Raw genomic sequence first — 25,102 nt, 5'->3', positions numbered from 1 at the left:
GATGCAGACATGAACATGGCAGGTGCAATATAATGTGGAAAATGTGAGCTCATCTAATTTGGTGAACATAATAGAAAAATTGATAACTAGTTAAAGGATTGCAGAGTGTTGCTATTCAGAAAGGAAATCTTATTGCAGTTGTACAAAAAAGTACTGTGTACAATTTGAGTCCCCTTACCAAAACAAATCACTTGCCATTGAGGAAGTCCAAAGATACACAAGACTGCTTCCAGGAATGGTGGATTTACCACAAAGATAGTTTGATAGATTGGGACTGTATTTCCGCGAAATCAGACTGCTCAAACTACAGGGGAATCACGCTGCTCTCCATTGCAGGCAAAATCTTCGCTAGGATTCTCCTAAATAGAATAATACCTAGTGTCGCCGAAAATGTTCTCCCAGAATCACAGTGCGGCTTTCGCGCAAACAGAGGAACTACTGACATGGTCTTTGCCCTCAGACAGCTCCAAGAAAAGTGCAGAGAGCAAAACAAAGGACTCGACATCACCTTTGTTGTCCTCACCAAAGCCTTCGACACCGTGAGTAGGAAAGGGCTTTGGCAAATACTAGAGCGCCTCGGATGCCCCCCAAAGTTCCTCAACATGGTTATCCAACTGCACGAAAACCAACAAGGTCGGGTCAGATACAGCAATGAGCTCTCTGAACCCTTCTCCATTAACAATGGCGTGAAGCAAGGCTGTGTTCTCGCACCAACCCTCTTTTCAATCTTCTTCAGCATGATGCTGAAACAAGCCATGAAAGACCTCAACAATGAAGACGCTGTTTACATCCGGTACCGCACGGATGGCAGTCTCTTCAATCTGAGGCGCCTGCAAGCTCACACCAAGACACAAGAGCAACTTGTCCGTGAACTACACTTTGCAGACGATGGCACTTTAGTTGCCCATTCAGAGCCAGCTCTTCAGCGCTTGACGTCCTGTTTTGCGGAAACTGCCAAAATGTTTGGCCTGGAAGTCAGCCTGAAGAAAACTGAGGTCCTCCATCAGCCAGCTCCCCACCATGACTACCAGCCCCCCCACATCTCCATCGGACACACAAAACTCAAAACGGTCAATCAGTTTGCCTATCTCGGCTGCACCATTTCATCGGATGGAAGGATCGACAACGAGATAGACAACAGATTCGCCAAGGCAAATAGCACCTTTGGAAGACTACACAAAAGAGTCTGGAAAAACAACCAACTGAAAAACCTCACAAAGATTAGCGTATACAGAGCCGTTGTCATACCCACACTCCTGTTCGGCTCCGAATCATGGGTCCTCTACCAGCATCACCTACGGCTCCTAGAACGCTTCCACCAGCGTCGTCTCCGCTCCATCCTCAACATTCATTGGAGCGACTTCATCACCAACATCGAAGTACTCGAGATGGCAGAGGCCGACAGCATCGAATCCACGCTGCTGAAGATCCAACTGCGCTGGGTAGGTCACATCTCCAGAATGGAGGACCATCGCCTTCCCAAGATCGTGTCATATGGCGAGCTCTCCACTGGCCACCGAGACAGATGTGCACCAAAGAAGAGGTACAAGGACTGCCTAAAGAAATCTCTTGGTGCCTGCCACATTGACCACCGCCAGTGGGTTGATATCGCCTCCAACCGTTCATCTTGGCGCCTCACAATTCGGCGGGCAGCAACCTCCTTTGAAGAAGACCGCAGAGCCCACCTCACTGATAAAAGACAAAGGAGGAAAAACCCAACACCCAACCCCAACCAACCAATTTTCCCTTGCAACCGCTGCAACCGTGTCTGTCTGTCCCGCATCGGACTTGTCAGCCACAAATGAGCCTGCAGCTGACGTGGACATTACCCCTCCATAAATCTTCATCCGTGAAGCCAAGCCAAAGAAGAAGAGTTTGATAGATTGGGACTGTATTTCCAGGGTTTAGATCAGTGGTTCTCAACCTTTTGCAGGTTGGTTGCCATAGGAGGTGCCCTGTGGTTAGTAAGGGTGGCTTCTTTTCTCTGATACCAATCATCTCCTTCAGCCCTCTTCATCTTTATCTTCACATCCCAAACTTGAAGGGATTGTAGCATTACCTGCTTTAAGATTTAAAGAAAAATCTCATGCCATTACTTTCTATTTCAATACAAGAGCAATGTGGTATGTGATTGGGAAAATAAAAGGTTGAGAACCACTGGCTTAAAGATTGCGAGGTGATCTCACCAAAATGTTCAAAGCTGTTAAATGACAAGACAGGCTTGAGGATGTTTCTCCTTGCGGAGGGATCCAGGACACAGATGCACAGCTTCAGGTTAAGGGATAGGCCATTTAGAACTGAGATGGGAACATTTTCAGTCAGAGGATGGTGAATTTTCAGAATGCTCTCCCTAAAAGGTCAGTCGTGGCTCAGACATCAGGTTTTCAAAATATAGATTGGATTCTGGATATAACGGTCATTGAGGGATATGATGGGAAATGAAGATCAAGTAGATTATCCATGGCCAATCAATTACACAGTGGGGTGTTGAGTCCCAGGTCTTAGAATTTGCTGATCAATTTTGAGGGGATGATGGTGTTAAATTCCAAACTGTAGTCGATAAAGAGCATCCTGATGTATGCATCTTTGCATCTGGGAATTCCAGGGGTTTGTTTGGAGCCAGTGAGATGGCATCCACCATAGAACTGTTGCTACAGTAGGTGAACTGGAACAGATTTGCATCACTGCTCAGACAGGAACTGATGTGCTTCAACATCAGCCTCTCAAAACACTGATGCAAGTGCCACTAGTTGATAATCATTTAGGCAGGTTTCCTCACTCTTCTTGAGCATTGGTACGATAGACACCTGTTTTAAACAGGTGGGTACCATGCCCTGCCGGAGTGAGATGATTAAGATATCTGTGAATACTTTTGTTATTAGTTAGCACAGATTTTTAATAGTTGGGCAGGTACTCCATCCAGACTGGGCGCTTTCCTTGGATTCTTTCTCCTGAAGGCAGTTCGACCCCATCCTCGGATACGGAGGGGAGAGAATCATCAGGGGACATGGGAATGCACAGTGGTGGACCTTCCTTGTTCTTGTGGTCAAACCGGGTGAAGAGGACATTGAGTTCATTGGGGAATGAAACTTTGCTGTCTCCTACTGATCTAGATTTTGGGTTTGTAGCAGCTTATGTCATTTAGGCCCTGCCACAGCTGTTGCTTCCATTTTCGTCCAGAATCTCCACTTTGCCTGGGAGATGATTTTCTGAAGGTCGTACCTGCTCCTTGTGAAGTGATCTGGATTTCCGGATTCAAACTCCTGTGATCTGGCTCTCAACAGGTTCTGGATTTCCAGGGCTTCTGGTTGGGGAAAACCTTGAATGATTTGGTGGGGATATACTTGTCCACAGCTGTTTTGCAAAGTCCTTAAAATTTGCTGTAAAAATAAAATAAAAATTCAAAAAGATCATCATCTTCCAGGCTGACAACCCCTTCATGAGTTCCTGGTTGCTCTCAGTCAGCTACAGTAGGGAGGTCACTTTGTGTTCAAAGCAAACACTTTATTCCAAGCACTATCATGAGAAAAGATGACCAGGCCATCAGATAAAAAGTAAAAACACACAGAGGAACTCGGCCGGTCTCGCAGCATCCATAGAAGGTAAAGATATATTACCGACATTTCGAGCCTGAGCCCCTCTTCAAGGAATAAGCAAAGAACAGGAAGGTGTCAGCTGAAGACTGGTGGGGGAGGAGTCCAGACCAACAAATGATGTTAATTGGATGTGAAAAAAGGAGAGGTGAGAATTGATTTTGGCTCTGTGAAAGGAGACCAAGAACAGGGAAAAAGAGAGGGGAAAAAACAGAACTGGTGGAAAAGTGACAGGGGTAAGAAGGGAGAGGGGGTGGTTAACCGAAATTGGAGAAGTCAATGTCAATGCCATTTATTTGAAAGGTCAGAGAAATAGATTCAATGACATGCCTGAAGCCTCCTTGAAGAAGTAAATATCTTCACCGACTCCTGGCAACTGCAAGCCCATGGAAAGGAGCAATTAGGATCATCTTTAGAACCACAATGCCATGCAACAGGAGTGCATAGAAGGAGCAGATAATTTCAGACACTACCTAACCATCTGACCAGTCTTTCAGCTCCTGCTATATCTGTGGAAGAAACTGGTTCCCTAAGCAGGCCTTGCCCATCACCTCAAAAACAGACACAAGTCATCCTCATCCCTGAGGAATTGCCAAGAAGAAGGTCAGCAACCTATCTCACAGCAGTTTTTAAAAAAAAACCGCTGCAGGTCACTCAGCAAGCTTTATATAGTAAATCTACATAACCAAGGTTTGGGGCTTGAACTCTTCATAAAGATACATAAAGACAATGTTTTTGGCCTGAGCCCGAACTATATTATGTAACTTTATCTTTGCCACATAAAGTATTGTAATGCACTACCAGTATCCACAAAGACTAGACAGAGGGACTGATAGGCTTTAATGTACGGAAGGACCTTGCTGGCCTGGATCCAGGTTTTGGAATGGCGGGAAGGGAGAGGTGGCTCGACCTTTATGCCCCAGGACCACAGGGGAGGAGTCATAGGGTATGAGTTGTCAGAGGGCGGGCCAGCTCCATATGTACAGTAGTCAATCTTAACTATATACAATGGAGGAAACATATCACAAAAGTATGCTGTGTGACCTGCTGAGTTTCTCCAGCATGGTGTTTTTAGTACAATCACAGCATCTACAGTACTTTCATGTTTCATTTCTATCTCACAACTGTTTCAGCTGGAACTGTGCATACTGAATGTTTTGTCGGGTAGATGAAACACTTCCAGCTCATTATCATGTCAATTCTGGTCCAGTACAACCAATGGTTTTGAGTCCAATCAACACCTGCAAAGTTGGCTCGGGTGGTTGAAATTCTAGTCTGTGGATTGCAGAGCTGTCGATATTTTATATTTCTGGTTGATTTTGCAAAGATTCAAGGGTTTTTTTACTTCATTTGATGCTTTATCTATTTTTGTTTGTGTCATTATATTTCCATACTTTGAACTGTGGAGGTAAAGACAAGCATCCTTTTCACTTATTATTCTTTTTATTCCCTTTAGTTTGTAGACATGAACTCTTCAAGAAATGTTGTTATTTTTGGATTTTCTTTGTTTGCTGGCATGGTCATACCCAACTGGGTAAACAAACATCCAGATTCTATACAAACAGGTAGGAACACACCCTTGTGCCGAGATCTGTGAATAATTATGCAAATAAATTAACTGAAAAAAAATATCATCCATTTTGTGACTTGTGAACAAGCTTGCAAATAAGTCTAATTGAAAATGGATTTCTATCCCATTTCAATTCATCACCCCATTCCCTTACCGAAACACCTGCCTATAGCTTCATGCCCTGCCAAATTGGAGGAACTTCACCTCGTATTTCGTCTGGGAACCCTCCAAACAGATGGCATTAACATCGACTTCTCCACCACCACCCCCGACCCCATGTTTCCTTTCCTGTAGTGCTCTCTCTCTCTCTTTCTCTCTGTCTCCTTTACCTCAGCATTCACAGAGCCAACTGCCCACCCACCCCCACCCCCATCAATTCTTACCTTTCCTTTCTCCTGCCCTCTTTTCCATATCCAGTTATCACCTATTGGTCTGAACTCCTCTCCTTTTTCTTTGATTCAGGCCCTGCCTGCTTCTTCCCATACCATGAAGAAGGGCTCAGGCCTGAAACGTTGGTTATATATCTTTACCTCCTACGGGTGCCGTGAGATCTGCTGAGTTCCTTCAGCATCTCTGTGTTTTTACTACAATCACAGCTTCTGCAGACTTTTGTGTTTCACTATAGTTGGAAATGGATAATGTTTCTTGCATTTATGTCGGACCTTTTACAAGATCTTTTACATGAGTGGTGAAGATGAACACTTACCTCTACCTCTATGTACACACTGTCCCAGGGAAATGTTTGGCATCTTTACTGATTCTTCTGATGCAATAAACTTACTGTAATGTGGCCAAAACCCCATCTCTTATCTCTCTGTCTCTTATCCAATCTCACCTTTGGGCTATAAAATAAGGACATTCTATGTAATTCAGCCAGGATTCCATGAAAATGGTAATAAGCACAAAAAAAATTAAACTAGATATTCTGCTTCCCAGGAGTACTTCCAGTTGATCAAGTCATACAAGTACTTTTAACGACCAATATGTTTGTTGGAGGATTTTGGGGTTTCTTTCTTGATAACACCATTCCAGGTAAGCTTCCATTCCCACATATTGTGATGTTACAAGCAATAAAATTGCAATGTTGTGATAATGAAGTTGAGGTAAAGAAGATTAACATGGGTAAGAACACAAAGGAACCAACATCTTATTCGGTTGGACTTCATAAGAGGGGAATCAGCCTTGTTCAACAATAGGACACAGAAGCACACATCTTCTTGTCTAATCAATTGCATACAAATTGTAGTCCCCTGGATACATTCAGACCTCTATACTGGCTGGCCATAAAATGCACTATTCACAGATCTTACGATAACATTCAGTCAGAAGATCACAACTTGGGCATTCATTTATGACCCAATCGCCACGATTAGCATAGTCGTTAGTGGAACCCTGTTACAGTGCCAGCGACTGGGTTTGATCCTGCACTATCTGTAAGGAGTTTGTATGTTCTCCCCATGCCTGCATGGGTTTTCTCTGGGTGTTTCATTTTTCTCCTACCATCCAAAAATGTACCAGGGGTTGTAGGTCAATTGGGTGCAATTTGCCGAAAGGGCCTGTTGTCATGCTGTATGTTTATAGGTGTACTCATTTGTATTTCCCAATGATGTAGGAGGGCATTCAGCCCAAATAAGCAATTCCAACCCATCACTTATCTCCTTGCAATTTCTTACGTCTATCAACATCTCCCTAATATTTCCACCACACACCTGAACTAGGGGCAATTGACCTATCAGCATGTTTTTGGAATGTGGGATGAGACCAGGGCACCTAGGGAAATCCACGCGGTCACAGGGAGAACGTGGATACACCAAACCAATAGCACCTGGGGTCAGGATCTAGATTATGTGGGTGATGCTCTGCAGTGACAATACTAACTGCTGTGCCACTGTCCAATTAACGTTACGTTTACCTCGATCCAAGGTCTGAAGCTTCAGAGATCTGCAAAGCCTTTGGGTTCTAATCAGTTGCTGTGCTATAAATGCACGTTTGCAGTGTGCAAGGAGACCAAAAAAAAAACTACAAACCCTGTAATCTGGAGAGAACATCAAACTGCTTGGGGAACTCACCAGGTCAGGCAGCATCTGTGGAGGCAGAGGGACCCAGCATCAGGTCCTAAAATGTTGACCATCCCTCTGCCTTCATAGATGCTGTCCAGCTGACTTGTTGAGTTCCTCCAGCAGGTTTTTTGCTTCAGCGTTTTTAGGTGTTCACCTAAGACCACATCCCTGGAATAAAAAAAATCAGATGCTAGGTAACCATCTGCAACATAGCTGCCCACATGATCTGAAACAATCCTGTTGATAAAAGCATGCAATGTTTGAGCAAGGTGGATGTATATGGCACCACATTTATTCCATCAGGAATAAATACGAGTATATGGCCTGCATGTAAGGTGCCTGCCGTTCAGTATCTTTGTTTTACGTCTTATGCTTGCAATTGTCATTCAAGAAATTTGAAAATTCCAGTAATAAAAATACCGAGAAAAGGCAGAGGGAAACTAAATCCTCAGTAATTGATGCTAACTTTGATGAAACTGCGCTAATGCCCAATAGCAATGGTAACATCCAGTGTCCTCCTCATAAGGATCAGTAAAATGATCATTCACTGAAGTTTATGTGACTGGTAGAAAATTGATCAATATCCCAATATCCTACCTGTAACTTGCAGTAGCCCTGAAGCTCCCTTGGATTTTGTAAACATATGCTGAATCCTCGAGTGCTTCCAATAAAATGAGACTGGGCCTGTTTGTCCTTCCCTCTCTACCTCCACTAATTCTACTTTGAATCCATGTTCAAAGTGAAGATGATGTTGAAATGGGAACCTCAACTAAAACAGAATTAAACCAACAGATTGTACGGAGGAACTTTGCTTTCCCTCTAAGACCAATCTCTCAAATCTTTTCATATTTCTTCCTTATAAACAATTATTTAATTCCCCTTTCAAATGGTATTCTTGTTTCCATTTCAAAAGTGACTTGAGGTCCATCTCCAGAAAAACATGGAATAAATGGGCTCAGTCTCTCTTTATCCCTAATCTCATCTTCTGGCCCCCATTCCCAGTTTTCTCCATTTGCTTAGAGACCTCACCCTTTCTTCTTCCATCTTAGGGGCGGCATGGTTAGCGTAGAGGTTAGTGCAATGCTGGTAAGTTCGAATCTGGTGCGGTCTGTAAGGAGTTTATACATTCTCCCCCGTCTATGTTGGTTTCCTCCCATCCTTCAAAACATATGGTCAATTGGTGTTATTGGGCAACATGAGCTCATGGGCCAGAAGTGCCTGTTACCTTGCTGTATGTCTAAATTATAAAATTTAAATCTCCTAAATCAGAAATGCAACATATTCATTCTCTCCCCATGTATTTTCATCTCCTACCCCCATTATCTATTTACAGTTGCCAATTTACTACTTCTTCTAACTCTATTATTCTTATTCTTCCCAATATTTCTCTCTCATTAGACCCCACTTCTTATTTTAATTAATTCTCAAGGCCTGCATGTATTGGCCCTCCCTAAATGGCCTTTAGAAGATAGTAATGAGCTGTCATCATTCAGTCCATTTAATAAGGTACACTTAACCAGTTGCTAGTCTCCCCAATACCTATTACCATTTTCCATTCAACTACTTCTCTTGCTTGAAAACATTCTTTTCCCCATTTCCAAGTTTCTATCAGTTGCCAACATCCCACCTGGAATAGACAATTTGAGGTCAGTTAATCACCAAAATTAAGGAGCTGATTGTTGACTTCAGGAATGGAAAGCCAGAGGTGTACAATCCAGTGATCATTGGGGCAATCAGAGATGGAGAGGGTGAGCAAGTTTAAGTTCTTGGGAGTCACTATCTCGGAGGATCTTTCTGGATCCAACACACCAATAGCATCGTGAAGAATGCACGTCTGCACTTCTACTTCCTCAGGAGTTTGCAGAGGTTTGGTATGATACCAGAAACCCTGGCAAATTTCTACAGATGTGGGGTAGAAAGTGTACTGACTGCTGCATCACAGTCTGGTATGGGGACACCAATACCCCTGAGCGTAAAGCCCTCCAAAAAGTAGTGAACATAGCCCTGGATATCACAGGCAAAACCCTTCCCTCTATTGAGTACATTTACAGGGAATGCTGCCATTGTAGAGCAGCAGCAATCATCAAAGACCCACATGACACAGCACGCGCTCTGTTCTCGCTGCTGCTATCAGGAAAGAGGTTTAGGTGCCACAAGACTCGCACCACAAGGTTCCACCATCAGACTCCTCAATGACAAACTTAATTAGAGACTCATTTCAGGACTCTTACTTGTGCACTTTATTTTTTAAATTCTCTGTTCCACAGTCAGTTTGCTTACATTCGTTATCTGTTTACAGTTCATTTGTTTACATTTATGCTGCGTAGATTTTTTTTAAAATTCTGCAGGAAAAAGAATCTCAGGGTTGTAGGTAATGTCATGTATGTACTCTGACAACAAGTCTGAAATCTGAGGTGTACTACACGGTGATGAGTGAGTCACAGGGTGAGAGTTTGTGGTGACATCATGGAAAGTGGTGGGCAGTATGCCAGTGTAAAATTTCAAGCATGGAGATCTTCTATTCCTCCAACTGCCATGCCCAGGAGATCACCTTCCAGTCTGGGAGATCTCTGGTCAATTTAAGGTGTTTGGTAAGCCCTGTTATCAATGGAATGAAAAGAAAAACATAATGACTAATTCAGTATGTCCCAAAATGCATGCACAATATGCAATGCACTCACTAATATATGTACGAGCACAAACCCAATGAGAAAATTTTCAACAGTTGTTCATTAACACACATGCATGCAGTGAACTGTGCGCCAGAATAATTTCTATGTTTCTCAGGTACAGAGAAAGAACGAGGCATAGTCAGTTGGAAGCAAACTCTCTTTGATGATGGTGATAAAGTCGCAAGTGAAAGTGATTGCTACAATTTACCTTTTGGCATTGGCACCAGATGCTGCACTGGTGCTTGGAGGAGATATATTCCCTTCTGCCCAAACACAAAACCTCATCATGAAGAGAGGATGGAAGGGAACACTGAAGTTCATAAGGAAACTCCATTTTAATACAGTGTAAATATTCTTTCAATCAACTAATTTTCATATATATACAAACTGCGATACATTTTATTTATATTTTTGGACCTTAATTTTAATCTCCTCTGATTTCTTAATAACAGTTCTCAACAAGGTGGAAAGTGAATGTCAGTGGTCCTTCAAGTTTGCAAGGTTATGAGAGAATATTACTGTCACAGCCTGTCATCAGAATGAAAACCTTGAGGAAAGGCTCAGGCCTGAATCATCTGTAATACATTTTTACCTCCTATGGGCGCTGCAAGACCAGCTGAGTTCCGCCAGCATTTCGGTGCTTTACATCAGAATGAAAACCTCAATCCCATTCAGTTGTTTGTCTCTAACTTTTTCACATTCATTCTTGTGACAAGTAATAAAACAGACCACGCCACATTTGCTCTTGTGTTTTTGGGCTACTTATTTAGTAATAATTTAAATTATTCGAGGAGTTTTACAACAGTGTATATTTGCATTTCTATGAACTTTATCCAGAGGGTCGTGAATCTGTGGAATTTGTTGCCACAGGTGGCAGTGGAAGCAAGGTCAATGGGTGTATTTAAGACAGAAATTGATAGGTATTTGATTAGTCAGGGCCTCAAGGGTTATGGGGAGTAGGCTGGGGAGTGGGCTGAGTGATAAGGATCAGAGCAGACCCGACGGGCCGATTGGCCAACTTCTGCTCTTATACCTTGTATTTAGATTGTATTAGCATGAGTTACCATGGACTAGGGGAGAGAAATACATCCAACTGCCTTAACTGAGGTGAATCTTGGAAAAGCACAATATGCATGTGGTCTTGTGTTGAAAATAATTCAAGGGAATCCAGTTTTAAAAAATGGTTATGTGATTCAAGTTATCTTGATTCAGCTATAATTTGAGAAAGTTTCTCCATGTAAATACATTAATGACAAATTGTTCTCTCATTTTTTAAATGCTGGGTGCAAATATTTCCAGGTTGCTCGGATTCTATTTCAACACCTCGTCTAATCACTATTGTTTTCTTTTTCTGTAATCTTACTCTGTTATTATTGATCTTCAATTTAATGAGGGGTGACATTTCCGTCCTTTTTAATTGCCTCCCATCTTCTTACCATGAAGTTGTAAAATGCTTGCATGTATTTTTCCATAACAAAGTGTACATGCTTGCAAAAGGGATTAAAAATAAGTTACATCCTTTCACTGCCTGTCTAAAGATTCATGCTGATCCGAAAACCCACACAGTACTCCCATTACACGCAAGATATTACATTGGTTGGATTGGCTTAACCATGAGAGTTGTCATTTTTAGTTATTCTGTCCAAATGGATTAAATCTGCTCACTAACACCTCCGGTAATTCTGGACCCATTGGCGATCATTCAGTGAAAAACGAGAATTGGAGAAGTGCCACCAACACTCACAGCCATGTCAGAACTTCAAAGCGTTCATCTTTTCCATTGTTTGTAGCAAGTTATTTACTTCAAATTGGCATGTTGTTTTTAGGTATCCAATACCTGACAAGGTTCCCTAATTTGACATGAAGAGCCTGTACAGTTTTGTACTGAGTATGTTCAGTGTGAACAGCCTCCAGGGTCTCGTGCTTCCGAGTTTGAGCTTTAGATGAATTTGAAACTACTCCTTTTTACCATGAACCTATTGTCACACGGTGAGGGTGTGAAATTGAGATTTCATCTCCATAAACACACCAAAATGCTGGAGGAACTCAGCCGGTCTTTTCAGCATCTATAGGAGACAGATACATTGCCGACGTTTCGGGCCTGAGCCCTTCTTCAAGGAAAAATCAGAAAAGCAGGATATATCAGAAAGTCTCAGAATTCAAACAATGGGGAAGGAATCCAGACCATCAAAAGGTGTTAATTGGATATGATAAGGGACTTGGTGAGCATTTATCACGTCTGTGCAAAAGGAGACGGGGAATGGAGAGATGCTGAGGAAAGGGGGGTGGGTGGGTGGGGTTTAACGAAATCCAGAGAAGTTGCTATTAATGCCATCCGGTTTGAAGATGCCCAATCAGAAGATGAGGTGCTGTTCCTCCAATTTACGGGTGGTCTCAGTCTGGCAGTGCATGAGACCATGGACAGACATGTCGGCAAGGGAATGGGATGGAGAATTGAAATGGGTGGCCACTGAGAGTCCTGTGAGAGTCTCTCTGTGAGCAGTCTCCCCCACTGCTTCCCTTCTGTACTTCCTGCTGCTCTCACGCTCTGTGACCATGTTCTCACTCACTCACTTTCACAGCCACGTGTCCTTCCTGGCTATTTGCCTCTGCTACCATCTGATGTCTCACCTAGCTGAGTTTCTCCAGTATTTCAGTGTGCTTACTACAATCACAGTGTCTGCCGCCTATCGTGTTTCATTTTCATCTCCCTAGGTTCTGCACTGTGGCCAATTTTACCCATAGTCTTGGACAGATGCTCTGACAGATAGATCAATGAGGGAAAGGTCACATCCGGATCTTCTATGCCAGTTCCCTCATTATCCTAAGACAGCCAGATTTCTTGTCTTATTGTGTTTTCTTTCTAATGGACAATGAAGACCATTTCTGGAATATATATTCTCACCCATAAAGCTCCCAGGCCCTATGTCAACTAATATGTAAAATGGAATTCAAATGATTTATCATCTTTGGATGGACTACAGATGACATTTGTTAATAGATTTCTTTGGTCATTGGATCCACTCCTTCATAAGAAAGAGGAGCAGGGGTAAGCCATTTGGCCCATCGAGCATACTCCTCCATTCAATAGGATCATGGCTGATCTATTGATAGGCTCTCCTCCAGCTCCTGTCTTTATCCCATATCCCTTAATTCCTCAACTATGCAAACATCTACTCAATCTTATCTTAAATATGTTTAATGAGCTAGCCTCCACTGCTTCAATGGGCAGAGAATTCCATAGATTTGCCATGGACTCATGGTAGCCAGAATTAATTTTGAGCACCCCTAGAGTTGCTCCTTCCTGATTGTTTACTGTCATAATATTGGATCTGCTTTGGGAAGTACCACCAATATTCCATTCACAAGACGAGGTAACTAACATCAGTGTTTATTCCCAATACCAAACTCCTCAACCAGGAATTTCATTCTAAGCTCTGTCACAGCAAGAAATGTCAGGTGGTTGAAGGGTCCTTTAAGGAAGTTCTCAATACTTCTTTGAAAAAGTGGAACATCTTCACCAACAAGAGAATCCACGGGCTATTGATTTTGTGAGTATAACTATTTCAGATAGATGTTTGAATATGGGGGTTCTGGTTCTGAGTGTATTCTGATGCCTAGGCAGATCTAAGTTAAGCCTGAATGGATGAGCTCCTACTGTTTACTGAATCAAGTGGATTCTGTGGCCATTTCAGTTAAGAGTTAGCTACATTGGTTCTGGAGTAACATAAAAGTCAGGCTTTAGGCTCCTGTACTTTTACCCCCAATGGTAACAGAGTGAAGAGGGCGTGGCCTGGGTGGTGGGGGTCTTTGAGGATAGAGGCTGCTTTTTTTAAGAAACTGCCTCATGTAGATGTCCTTGATGGAGTGAAGTCTAGTGCCTGTGATATTGCAGGCCGAGTTAACAACCCCTGGAGTTTTTTTCTTGACCTGAGATTTGGCGCCTCCATACATACAGTGATGTAACCAGCCAGAATGCTCTCTAGAGTACAGTAGAAGTTTTAGAGAGTCTTCTCAAACACCTCATAAAGAACAGCCAATGACAAGCCTTCTTCGTGATTGCATCAACATAGATGCTCCAGGACAGATCCTCAGAAATGTTGACAGCTAGGAATTAAAGTTCTTGATTCTCTCCACTACTGATCCCTCGATGAGGACTGGGTCATGTTCCCATGACTTCCTCCTGAAGTTCACTTTCATCTTGGTTTTGCTAACATTGAGCTCAAGGTTGTTGGTGTTACACCACTGATCTCTCTCCCTCCTGTACACTTCCTCATTGCTGTTCGTGATTCTGCAACAACTGTGATGTCACAGCAGACTTGTAGATAGCATTGGAATTGTGCCAGGCCATACAGTCATGGGTGTAGAATGAGTAGATCAATGGGCTAAGCGTGCATCCTTGGGGTGCACCTGTGTTGATAATCAGTGAGGAGGAGAATTCGTACTGAATGTGGTCTTCCAAAGGTAAAGTCAAGGATCCAGTTGCAGAGAGGGTAGAAGCCTAAAGTTTGTAGCTTCTTGACTAGCACTGAGGGAATAATGGTATTGAAGGCTGAGCTGTACTCGATGAAGAGCAGCTGTATGTAAGAATTGCTATTTTTGAGGTGATCTAGAGCTGAGTGGAGAGCAGTTTGCATCTGCTGAGGAACGATTGTGATGATAGGTGAATTGCAGTGGGTCCAGATCTTTACTTAGGTATGTGTTAACTCTGGCCATGACCAGCCTCTCAAAGCATTTCATCACAGTAGAAGTTAGTGCTACTGGGTGGTGGTTGTTGAAGCAGCTCACTCTACTCCTCTTGGGTACTGAGATGATTGATGCCTTTTTGAAGCAGGTGGGAAACTCTGACTCAGCAATGAGATGTTGAAAATGTCCGTGAATACTCCAGCTAGTTGGTTGGTGCAGATTTTCAGTACCCTGCCAGGGCCTGACACCTTGCGAGGATTCACCTTCTTGAATGATGCTCTAACATCTCCCTGAGACAGATATCACAGAGTCCTCATCCTTTGCAGGGATTCTAGTAGGCTCTGTAAGGTTCTTCTCAAAGCGGGCATAGGTGTTCAGCTCATTGGATAATGAAGCATCACAGCCATCTTTGGTGCTTGCCCTCGCTTTGTAGGCTATAATGGCCTGCTCTCCCTACCATAGCTGGTGTGTATCTGTCTCTAGCTTCCCCTGCCTTCTGCACATCATACCTGGACTTCTTGTAGAGATCTAGATCCCCGGGCTTAAATGCCCTTGAGCTCACCCTCAACAGGTTGAAAATCCTCTGATTCATCCAGGACTTCTGGTTGGGGAACACCGGTATGTGCGAACAGGCACACACTCGTCCATGCAGGTCTTGATTAAGTCACACCTGTTGCATATTCATTCTTGGATATGTTCCAAACCAAATGGCCATTGCATGGAAATAAAGATACCTGGTTAACGATGGATGAGTCTGAAGGCACTGGGTTTCCTGGGAATATTGAAAGGACATGCCACTTCTAAAGAGACTTTTGGTAAAACTGAATTACAAACAAATTGTGCCCATTTCTGCCACTTGAGGGCGATTGCGAGCACAGCTGCTGCTGAGAGAGCAATGATTTAGTGGAGATCATTACATTAGAAACTTCTATATTACATCAAGATTCAGTGCAAACACAAGACAAATAGGTGCATGTGTTTTTGAAATAAATACAGAAATTTAGGACATCTTCAATTTCCTTCCATTCTCTTTGAACCACTATTTTTTGCTGCCATCATTTTAATAGTAACTTCTTTCTCATTACCATCTATCATATATGAATAGAAGGCTATGTTTTCCAAGCTTCCTTTCTATCGTGTATTCCTATCCATATGGTGCATTAACACATCTGGTGCACCTCATATGGTGCATTAGTACAAAATGAGTATTAAGGTATAAGGGTTCACTAATTGTCACCAGAGAGACAAGAGGAGGGTGGATTCCAATTGCAAACTGTCATCCACTTTAAATGGGAATTATTCCAATTTGTTCCCAACCGCCCCTAAGCATTTTGATGACAGATAATTGATCTGAAAGTTAAATTCTGTTGCTTTCTCATTGATGCTGAGTAGTTCCAACACATTTTGTTTTAGTGCATGTCACAACATTCAACTGTTGAAATCAAATATAAGCAGATTTCATTGCGATCCACTGGATTCTCCATGGGGTAAATAATGCTTAATATCCAACAGCTTTACAAATCTGCAGCAACTCCTGAATTCATCAAGAGATGCTACAGGCTAGATTCCAGAAATATGTGAGAGAAGAACCAGGTCAAGACGCGAGAGCAAGGACAGACAAAATACTTTATTCTCCAGCTGATAGTTCCGATTCAGCATGCTTTCCACCTTAATGCATTGAGGCAACCATGAATCTTCACACAAAAAAAATATTGGCAACAATATCACTCTTGAAATGTTTTCCTCTCTTTCATCAAATTAAAACTTCCAAACAAGGGCTAACATTTATTTTTCCCCTAGGAAGAAATTTATTTTCATAAAGGGAAACATCTTTTTCTTTCTACACACAAGTATGCTCAGATCGTTAGGTCAGCATTTTATAACACAACTATTTTGTTGTTCTGCAGTCCAGATGCCAATCTTTAATGCTGATGAACTTTGGTACTTTAGTCCAAATATGTAATACATTTACTTCATTCAGTTGTTGAAATCTTATTATAATCATCCATTTATTGCTTGGGGCTTCCTACTTTGTTCATTTCCAATATTGAATCACTTACTTGAAGCAAATGTATTTTTTTTTAGAAATACATGTTGTTACAAATCTCAGTCCACCTTTTTAACCATGAGAAAAGTATGCAATTTAAACATAATGACCCAAAATTAAAGTTTCATTACAATATACAACAGTATATTACCATTTACATTAATTTCATTGGTCCCATGAATAGAAATAAATTTGTTTTCCAAAAAGCACATCTCACAGGTTTCTGCTATGAACAGAAATAGCTGACAATCACCTTCCAACTGTCTGTAATTCTCAACATGGTGCATTGCAGTCTTCTCACCATTTTAAATTTCATATTCCAATTTCCTACATACTTCTAAACACAAACAAGGGGGTTTGGCACATCATCTGGTTGAAGTACCAATAAACAATTAATTCTACCTTACAAATGTTTAACCAACCCAAAAAGGTGATCAGTTCCAGTAAACAAACAATCCAGATATGAAAAGACACACTCTCTCTTTCTGAGTGTTCAGGGTAGCGTTTTAGTTAGACAAACACTGTTTCTTTAAAGAAGCAAAACCAAATTCTTAAGAGCACTTTTTAGTTGTGCATTTACCCACACGTTAATATATATCTGTATAGCTTTTTTCTTTTTTTTTAAAAACTGAATATTGCACCCTTTTCCCAAACTAACTAAAGCTCTACTTTCTTAACACCTTCCTCTCTGGTTTAAAACAAGAAAAAAAAATCCCATTCTAATGACTTGAAAATTAATTTGCCATCTTCATTTTTTGAGCATTTCCCATTCCCTCTCTTTTCAAAGCAGTTTCACCTGAGGCAGTTTGACTCTGGGAAAACTCAAGTAGGACCAAGGATAGACATCAGCAGATGCAAAGTAAGCATCGAACTGTGCAAAATAGTTTCATTTTAAATGAATAATCCTTTAAAATATTTTTGATAATCAATCATGTATCAGGCACCCAAATGTAAATCACCTCGGAAAGGTTTCATTTCGTTATATTGTTTACATCCTGTTAGGAGCCATATCGATCCTGAAAAAGACAAGTGAATGGTCTGTTGACGAGAAAGGTCTTTGGGACTTATTACTACCAAATAAATGAAGCATAAAGAAACTGTTCATAGTATGGCAAAGCAAAAAAATATAGGTCTCAAAACAAAATTGATTCTGCCAAGCAGCTGTGGATCCCAGCAACTCCAGACGAAACAGCCAGAAGTCAATGAAAAAGAATTCACATTCACCACGACAGGATCTCCATAAATTTATATTGATACTAAAATGAATCCATATGAATTACTGATATTTTTTTTCCTTGAAGAGAATATTTGAGAACAATTTCACAGTCTTCAGTGCATTGGAACTCATCATAATTTATAAAGCCAACTTTTATATGAAGCCAACTGTGTAGTATATGAGCCTTAACATTTATAAACAAAATGCATTGAATTGAAATCTTGCACAAGCTGCCAGTGATTACACCTTACAGGAAAGATCCGTAAATTACAAAGGTTCATCCATGTTCAACTGAACAACAATGTTTTGAGCTTAAAAGGTGAATTTACAATTTAATTACTGCTTAATATTATGAAATTAGTAGGAATTATTATTTTACAGAGCCAAACTTCACAAGAAGATTTTTACACTGAAAGGCTTATCCATTTTGATAACAACGGACTGGGTTTCAATTTGTATCTTGTTATAACCAGTTTTTACTGAATAATACCCCTTAGGTGAGAGAGAGTGATGTGCCAAACCACTCCCTTAACTATTTCCTCTTGCAGTTTTTCATTTTAAAAGCAATGTTTAAATGGTAAACTATTAACATTTCCTTTTCAAAACAATTCTCAAGCAATATTGGTTTCCACTTTAAAATCTTGACGTCATTGAATGAATTTGCAAAATTCTCAAGTAATAAATAAATATATAACTGTATCGATAAAAGATAAAATTATATTTCAAGTTATCTTTAAAAAAAAACAAGTATTCTAGTGGATCTTTTGACAGACTAGATCTGCAATATTGAATTAGCTGTTGAACATGATCTGCTCCTTCAAGGCCATTGCTTAAGTTCTTCCTATTATGTGTGTAATCATGGCTGCTTGTACTTGTAAAACAGAACATTGTTAAAGACAGAAATTAATCAGAAAATTAATGTATCCTACATCATGGTCTAAATGATGCATATTTAATACAGGTACACAATTCTTTATCCGGACACCTAAAATTCGGAAAGCTCCAAAATCCGCCGTGGGGACCGGCAGTCGGGGGAGGCAGCCGAGGGAACGGCGGTCAGGGGACACAGCCGGGCGACCAAGAGACTAGCGGTTGGGAGGCGTCCGGGCAGCCGAGGGAACGGCGGTCGGGGCAGGTGGCCGGGCGGCCGAGGGACCGGCGGTCGGGGGAGGCAGCCGAAGTACCGCGATTGGGGGAAGCAGCCAGGCAGCTGCGGTTGGGGGAGGCGGCCATTGGGGGAGACTGCCGGGTGACTGGAAGGGGGTGGGGGTGGATAGGCAGCACAATTCAAGAAGGCTTTCCGTAATCCAGAAAAATCCGAAATTCAGAAACACTGTCCCCCAAGGGTTCCAGATAAAGGATCGTGTACCTGTACAAGAATTTTATGTACTGCCAAATACTGATTAGTCACAATAATTTTCCTGAAAAAGCTGTTGAAAGGTTGTTTGTTACCAACCTGAATGGAAGTCATCACTCCATTGGCCAGCACAGAGAGCTTCCCAGCCACAGATCTAACACCTTGCTTAAATTGCGCCATATCAGGAGCTGATGGTAGTACGTTGGTCAGAGACACATTAGCTTAAGAGAATAACAAATCAAACCAAATAATAAAGAAATAATCTTGATTAACCTTATATTACTCACAGCGTAATAAAATACAATTACCGGTGGATATGTCAATGTTACTGTCTCAGAAGATTTCATGAAAAGAAATACAGAGGCTACACTGCAAGATGCAACCCATGGCAAAGGTGGTATGCTTTGGATCTTGAGCAGTTACTTTACGCCTCCACACTTTGCTCTTGCTAGGTTAATACAGGTTAATTTTGGTCACATCTGTCCACAAGATTGTTTTCCAGAATTCTACAGGCTCTTTTAAATACTTCTTAGCAAACTGTACTCCGACCATCTTTTCTGTGGCTAACTAGTGTTTTGCATCTTGCAGTGTAGCTTCTGTATTTATGTTCATTAAGTCTTCTGTGGAGAGTAGTCATTTACAAGTCCACACCTGCCTCCTGAAGAGTGTTTCTGGTCTGTCAGACATATATTTGGGGATTTTTCTTCATTATGCTGAGAACTGTCTGTTATCATCAGTGGAGATCTTCCTTGGAATACCAGTCCCTTTGCGACTACTGAGCTCACCAGTACGCTCTTTCTTCTTAATAATGTTCTAAACTGTTGATTTTGGTCATTCTAATGTTTGGGCAATGTCTCTTACTGTTTTATTCCTATTTTTCAGCCTCATAGTGGCATCTTTGACTTTCATTGGTACAATTCTGATCCTCATGTTGAAAAATGGTAACTACAGACTCCAAAGGTATCAAAAGCTTCGAAGCATGCCTAGCTTTCTTATACCTGGACCAATGAAGCAATTAAACATACTGGAGAAATCATAAACACCTATGAATTCAAATGTCCCAAACATTATGGTGCCCTGAAATGAAGGGACTATCTATAAAAAGTGCTGTAATTTCTAAATGGTCAAACCAAAATGCATACAAATAACCTTGAATAAAATCTGGAATGTGCACTGTATTACATGTGAATTGTTTGATTCCAAATTTAAAACTTTGGAGCACAGGAGCAAATAAAATAAAAAAGTTTTTGTCCCAAACTTTATGGAAGGCCCTGTATGCAAAATTTGCTACTATTGAATTTCAAGTCCATTGGTTATTCACTTCTAGACTGTTCCTTCTTTCACTTAACCAGTGGTTTTCAAACTGCCCCCCTAAATTCACATTCCACCTTAAGCAATCCCTATGCAATGTACTCTGTGATTAGTTAGGAATTGCTTAAGGTGGTATATGAATGGAAAGTAAAAGGTCTGAAAACCACTGTTTTAATCGTACCTAAATGACTCGTTATGTGCATGGTTTCATAACTCCAAAGGAAATGGACCAATGACAATTTTTCTCAAGTAAAATATTTCAGTAACAACTGAGTCTAGAGCAGTGATTCTCAACCTTCCTTTCCCACTCACATACCACCTTATGCAATCCCTTAACAATCACAAAATACTTATGGCATACGGATTGCTTAAGGTGGAATATGAGTTATGGGGGGCAATTTGAAAACTACTGCTCTAGATCATGGCTATTCTGTACCTCAACCCTCTTACCCATCTTTAACCTATATCCATAATATCCCTGTCTGGTGAGTGGGGTGGGGGTGAACCTTTGATCCTGGTCTTCAATATTTAAATTAATAAAGCAGACACAACCTTCTGAATTAAGAGATTTACTGCAATTTGTCTGAAAGGAAATCCTAACCCTATTCCAAAATATTTTAAATTTAGACATACAGCATGGTAGCAGGCCATTTCGGCCCACCAGTCCATGCCGCCCCATTACACCCAATTAACCTACAACCCCCAGTATATTTTGAATGTTGGGTGGAAATTGGAACCCCCAAAGAAAACCACACAGACATGAAGAGAATATACAAACTCCTTACAGACAGTGCAGGATTTGAACCCCAGTCGCAATTGGTGGCATTATAAAGGCGTTGCGCTATGTCAACCATGCCGCCCAAATGTTTTAATAATGTGTTCCCAACAGAGTATGTAGCTTCTCTGTAACTATTTTATTTATGAATCGGCAGGGGCTATCTACTGCTCCCGTTGTGGTCTCCTCCACATTGGAGAGACTGGGCGCAGACTGTGAGTTTGTTTTGTTAAGCATCTCAGTTCTGTCCACTGCAATAGTGAGGATCTTCCATTGGTCATCCATTTTAATTCTCTGTCCCATTCCCTTCTTGATATGTCTGTCCATGGTCTCATGCATTGCCAGTCCACCCAAAAATTGGAGGAACCAGCACTTCATCATACGTCTGGTCATCCTCCAACCTGATGACATTAACGTCGTCTTCTCCAGTTTCCATTAAATCCTCCCCCCCCCTCTTCTTCCCCTTGTAACCTTTTTCCCAGCTCTCTCTCTCTTCCGCCTTCCCTTTGTCTCCTTTCACAGAACCAAAATCAATTCACACCTCTCCTATTATCATATCCAATGAACACCTTTTGTTGGTCTGGACTCCTCCCCTGTCATTCTTCAGTCTTTATTCTGATGTCTTCCTGTTCTTCATTTATACCTTGAAGAAGAGCTCAGGCCTGAAATTCTGGTAATATATCTTTACCTCTTATGGAAGCTGTGAGACCGGCTGAGTTCTTCCAGCATTTCTGTGTATTTTTACTACAATCACAGCATCTGTAGACTTTTGTGTTTCATAAGTATCTTTTTTCTTTAACTTAATTTGATGGTGAATAACATCACATGAAACAAACTCCACAATTGAAATATTTTGTAAAATTATTACATTTATAGTTTTTTATAATTTAAAGTAATGGAATAGTTTGGATTTGTCTAGTGCAATTCATAACTTCAGGACATCCCAAAGTGCTTTATAGGCAATGAAGAACTTCTGACATTACTGCGATAACATAAGAACTGCAATGGTAGAGTGCGCACAGGAAGCTTCCACAACCAACAAACTAGAAGTATGATCATTGTATTTTTATGGCCAACTGAAGGAACATATGTAGCCCTGTTTATTTTAATGGCTCAAGAACAATATCAACTTGGTATTCATTTCTGTACTCAAGAATCAGAGCATATATATATATATATATATATATACTCATTTGTGAATATAAAAATACTCCTGAATATGGTCTTCTTTAGCTCCTATGCATGTGGTGCTTACTAAGCTCAAGAGGTCAGGTTCTTTGATATGAATTCTTGTTAAAATGCAAAAAAAGGATTCAATTATGAGCAGAATCAATATTTCATGATTAATCAAGAAATATCAAACAAAAATATCAAACTCCAGTCTTGGACTCATCATACATGTGTTTTAATTACTGATTCAGAATTAGGCCATTGCAAGAAAATGTTTTCTAAAGACTTTATTAATACTTTGGAGTAAATAAAGGATTTTATTTAGAATTCTACTGTGGGGATCATAGGTCATAATGTTAACTGTCACATTTTCAAAAATGAAAATCTCAAAATAGTGGTTTTAATTAATTAGTCTGCTAGTTTTTAAAAATAAAAGGTGTAATCTGGTCAATTTTATTTGGCTTATTGCATCTTCATTCAGTGAACTGAATGTTTTTCATTCATTTGATGTCTAACAAATCACTAACTGAGGCTTCGTATCAGCCAATCGTTATAGTTTTCTTCATGCAAGAGATTGTATTGAATTGTGGAGTAAATAAGCAGACCTTGGACAGTGTAACAATAGAATGCAGTTTTCAAAAGGTCAGAGGGATATAGCAAAATATAGTGACTGGTGATTGTACTTTAGCCCTTCTCAGCATGACGGCACTTGCCACATGGTGTGAAATGCAGTGTGTTATCTCTAATCACTTATAGAGATTACTTGTAATGTTTTTTCCTGGAGTTGTTTATATTGTGGTAAAATAATTATGGAAATGTTCCAGCTTGCAAGAATTGTTCCATGGAGATGCTTACATAGATACAATGATAATATCTATTGGAATGCATTAATTGCAACAAATTTCATAATCGTTTACATCTATTGATAAACATGAGGTGAGTTAAATAAGGATGATTGGTAAAGTGACAGTAGATCCTGTAACCACATATTTCACATTCCAATTATTTGTGCTTTGCTCCTTGCAAACAACAAATTTGAATGTTAATCAGCTACAACAGTCGTAAAGAAGAACATTTAATCTTAAACATGATAAAGTTGAGCGAAAGAGTTAATTAAAATGTGTAATATTTTAATGCATGCTGTCTTGTAGATGAATGTGTTATTTCTTCAGCTTAAGGAGAGTCCAGTTGGGAGAAGCAACAACAATTTAGGGACTTGGTGAAAGAAAGTAGAAATCAAGGATACAGGGAAACAGTACAAGTCCCCTAGATAAGAGCTGGAAAGATTATTCCTCAACATTTTGGATTATTTAACCCCTGGTACACAAAAAACTCTACAATAAAGTGAAACTAATCATTCTTAAGAAGGAAAAGAGGCTCAGTGAATCAATTAAACCCAGAGAAATTACTCCTTACAAAATCCTGTGGTCCCTAGTTCTGAGGAGGCAATTTTCTCTCAGCTTCAAAAGCTCCTGTTTCTTACCTTGTGTTTGTTTCTTATCACCCTCAAATAGATCAGCTGAGCTGATGGATGAACTTCCAGCAAATCGTTCCAGTCGGGATTTGGTTTCATACTGCACCCAAAAATAAAACCAATATTTAAATACTGGGGTTCATTCTGGGATAATTGACAGTTAACTGCTGTTAAAATAGAACAGTGCCTTATAAGTTCTGGTCTTTATGTTCAGTTGTGAAGTTACAGGCATTTTGAAGAGAATATGAATTTAAGAATGTTATGTATTATTCCTGCTTCAAAGAAAATTCTTTCAACCAGAAAAGGAAAAGACTTGGTTTACTTCTACAAGAGCTAGAGTTAGATAGCAGGATTCTTCTGAAGAAAGGTTCATCCCGCATAGAACAGAACCAAGTAAGAGCATGATCAAATACATAAATACCAAATAAGCACGTGGGCATGATGCATTTTATTAGACAAATACCCTCCTTAAATTATCGGAATTCCAGAAACAATTAGAATATGTCAATAAATATATTCTTGTTGATTTCACAGAAGAATGCTAAATTTAGCACCAATTATTAATAGATAATGTACTTTTGTAAATTAAACCCACACCCACCTAGCTGTGTCTACTTAATACCCACATTATTGCATACACCTGAGGTCACAAATAAACCCACTGTGATATAATATATTAACGCATTGTTTTAAAAAAAACAAAGGAAAACGTAATTATTTCAAATCTGCAGCTTGAGATATTCAATTTGAAATAATTGTAGGGCAGAATATTTTATAAATGTTCCTGTGGAATCAATATGTGTTTCTATTCAAACTACCGTAGCTAACTTTCTACATCAAAAACCACCAACACATTGTACAAGAATGTATAGCCACTAATTGTGAACTAGTGTATTACTGAGAAACACTCCTAGACAGACTGAGGCAAGACTGAAAATGTTGTTTTCACTGCTGACAAAATAGATAGAGGATTTAACATGCTGTACTAAGGGAACAGACTAACCGATATTCACCTCGGCAAAATCCTGTTTCCAATACTCACCTCGGCAAAATCCTGTTTCCCAAAATACATATCCGAAGATATGGCTTTGACGTTACCAAATTTCTTCTGTGCATCCTCAGTGACAACTCCATAATCTAATTCTGGTTTACGACGTGCAGGCCTGGGGAC

General features: G+C 40.4%; 2 protein-coding genes across 7 annotated transcripts in view; one reads left to right on the top strand and one right to left on the bottom strand.

Annotated features, from left to right (window-relative positions):
* The window catches only part of slc23a4 (solute carrier family 23 member 4), a 51,656-nt gene extending 41,031 nt beyond the window's left edge, over nt 1-10,625 (top strand). Inside the window, exons 10-13 of one of the 2 annotated variants that reach the window (XM_069903633.1) lie at nt 5,050-5,158; nt 6,100-6,195; nt 10,011-10,240; nt 10,348-10,625. In XM_069903633.1, the coding sequence (XP_069759734.1) occupies nt 5,050-5,158; nt 6,100-6,195; nt 10,011-10,234 (429 nt within the window). In that variant the 3' untranslated portion in view covers nt 10,235-10,240; nt 10,348-10,625. Of the gene's footprint in view, nt 1-5,049; nt 5,159-6,099; nt 6,196-10,010; nt 10,241-10,347 lie in introns of those variants that run through there. The other variant, XR_011346642.1, reaches the window with a different exon arrangement.
* The window catches only part of arfgap2 (ADP-ribosylation factor GTPase activating protein 2), a 45,331-nt gene continuing 29,668 nt past the window's right edge, over nt 9,440-25,102 (bottom strand). For 3 of the 5 annotated variants that reach the window (XM_069903631.1, XM_069903632.1, XM_069903627.1), the window contains 4 exons: nt 24,974-25,094; nt 23,941-24,031; nt 19,301-19,422; nt 16,190-17,644 (listed from right to left, as the gene is read on the bottom strand). In XM_069903631.1, the coding sequence (XP_069759732.1) occupies nt 17,627-17,644; nt 19,301-19,422; nt 23,941-24,031; nt 24,974-25,094 (352 nt within the window). In that variant the 3' untranslated portion in view covers nt 16,190-17,626. Of the gene's footprint in view, nt 9,822-16,189; nt 17,645-19,300; nt 19,423-23,940; nt 24,032-24,973; nt 25,095-25,102 lie in introns of those variants that run through there. The other 2 variants (XM_069903628.1, XM_069903629.1) reach the window with 2 other exon arrangements.

This window comes from Narcine bancroftii, chromosome 11, assembly GCF_036971445.1.
Source record: "Narcine bancroftii isolate sNarBan1 chromosome 11, sNarBan1.hap1, whole genome shotgun sequence".
In the NCBI taxonomy this organism is placed as follows: Eukaryota; Metazoa; Chordata; class Chondrichthyes; order Torpediniformes; family Narcinidae; genus Narcine; species Narcine bancroftii.
This window is presented reverse-complemented; position numbering and strand designations above follow the sequence as displayed.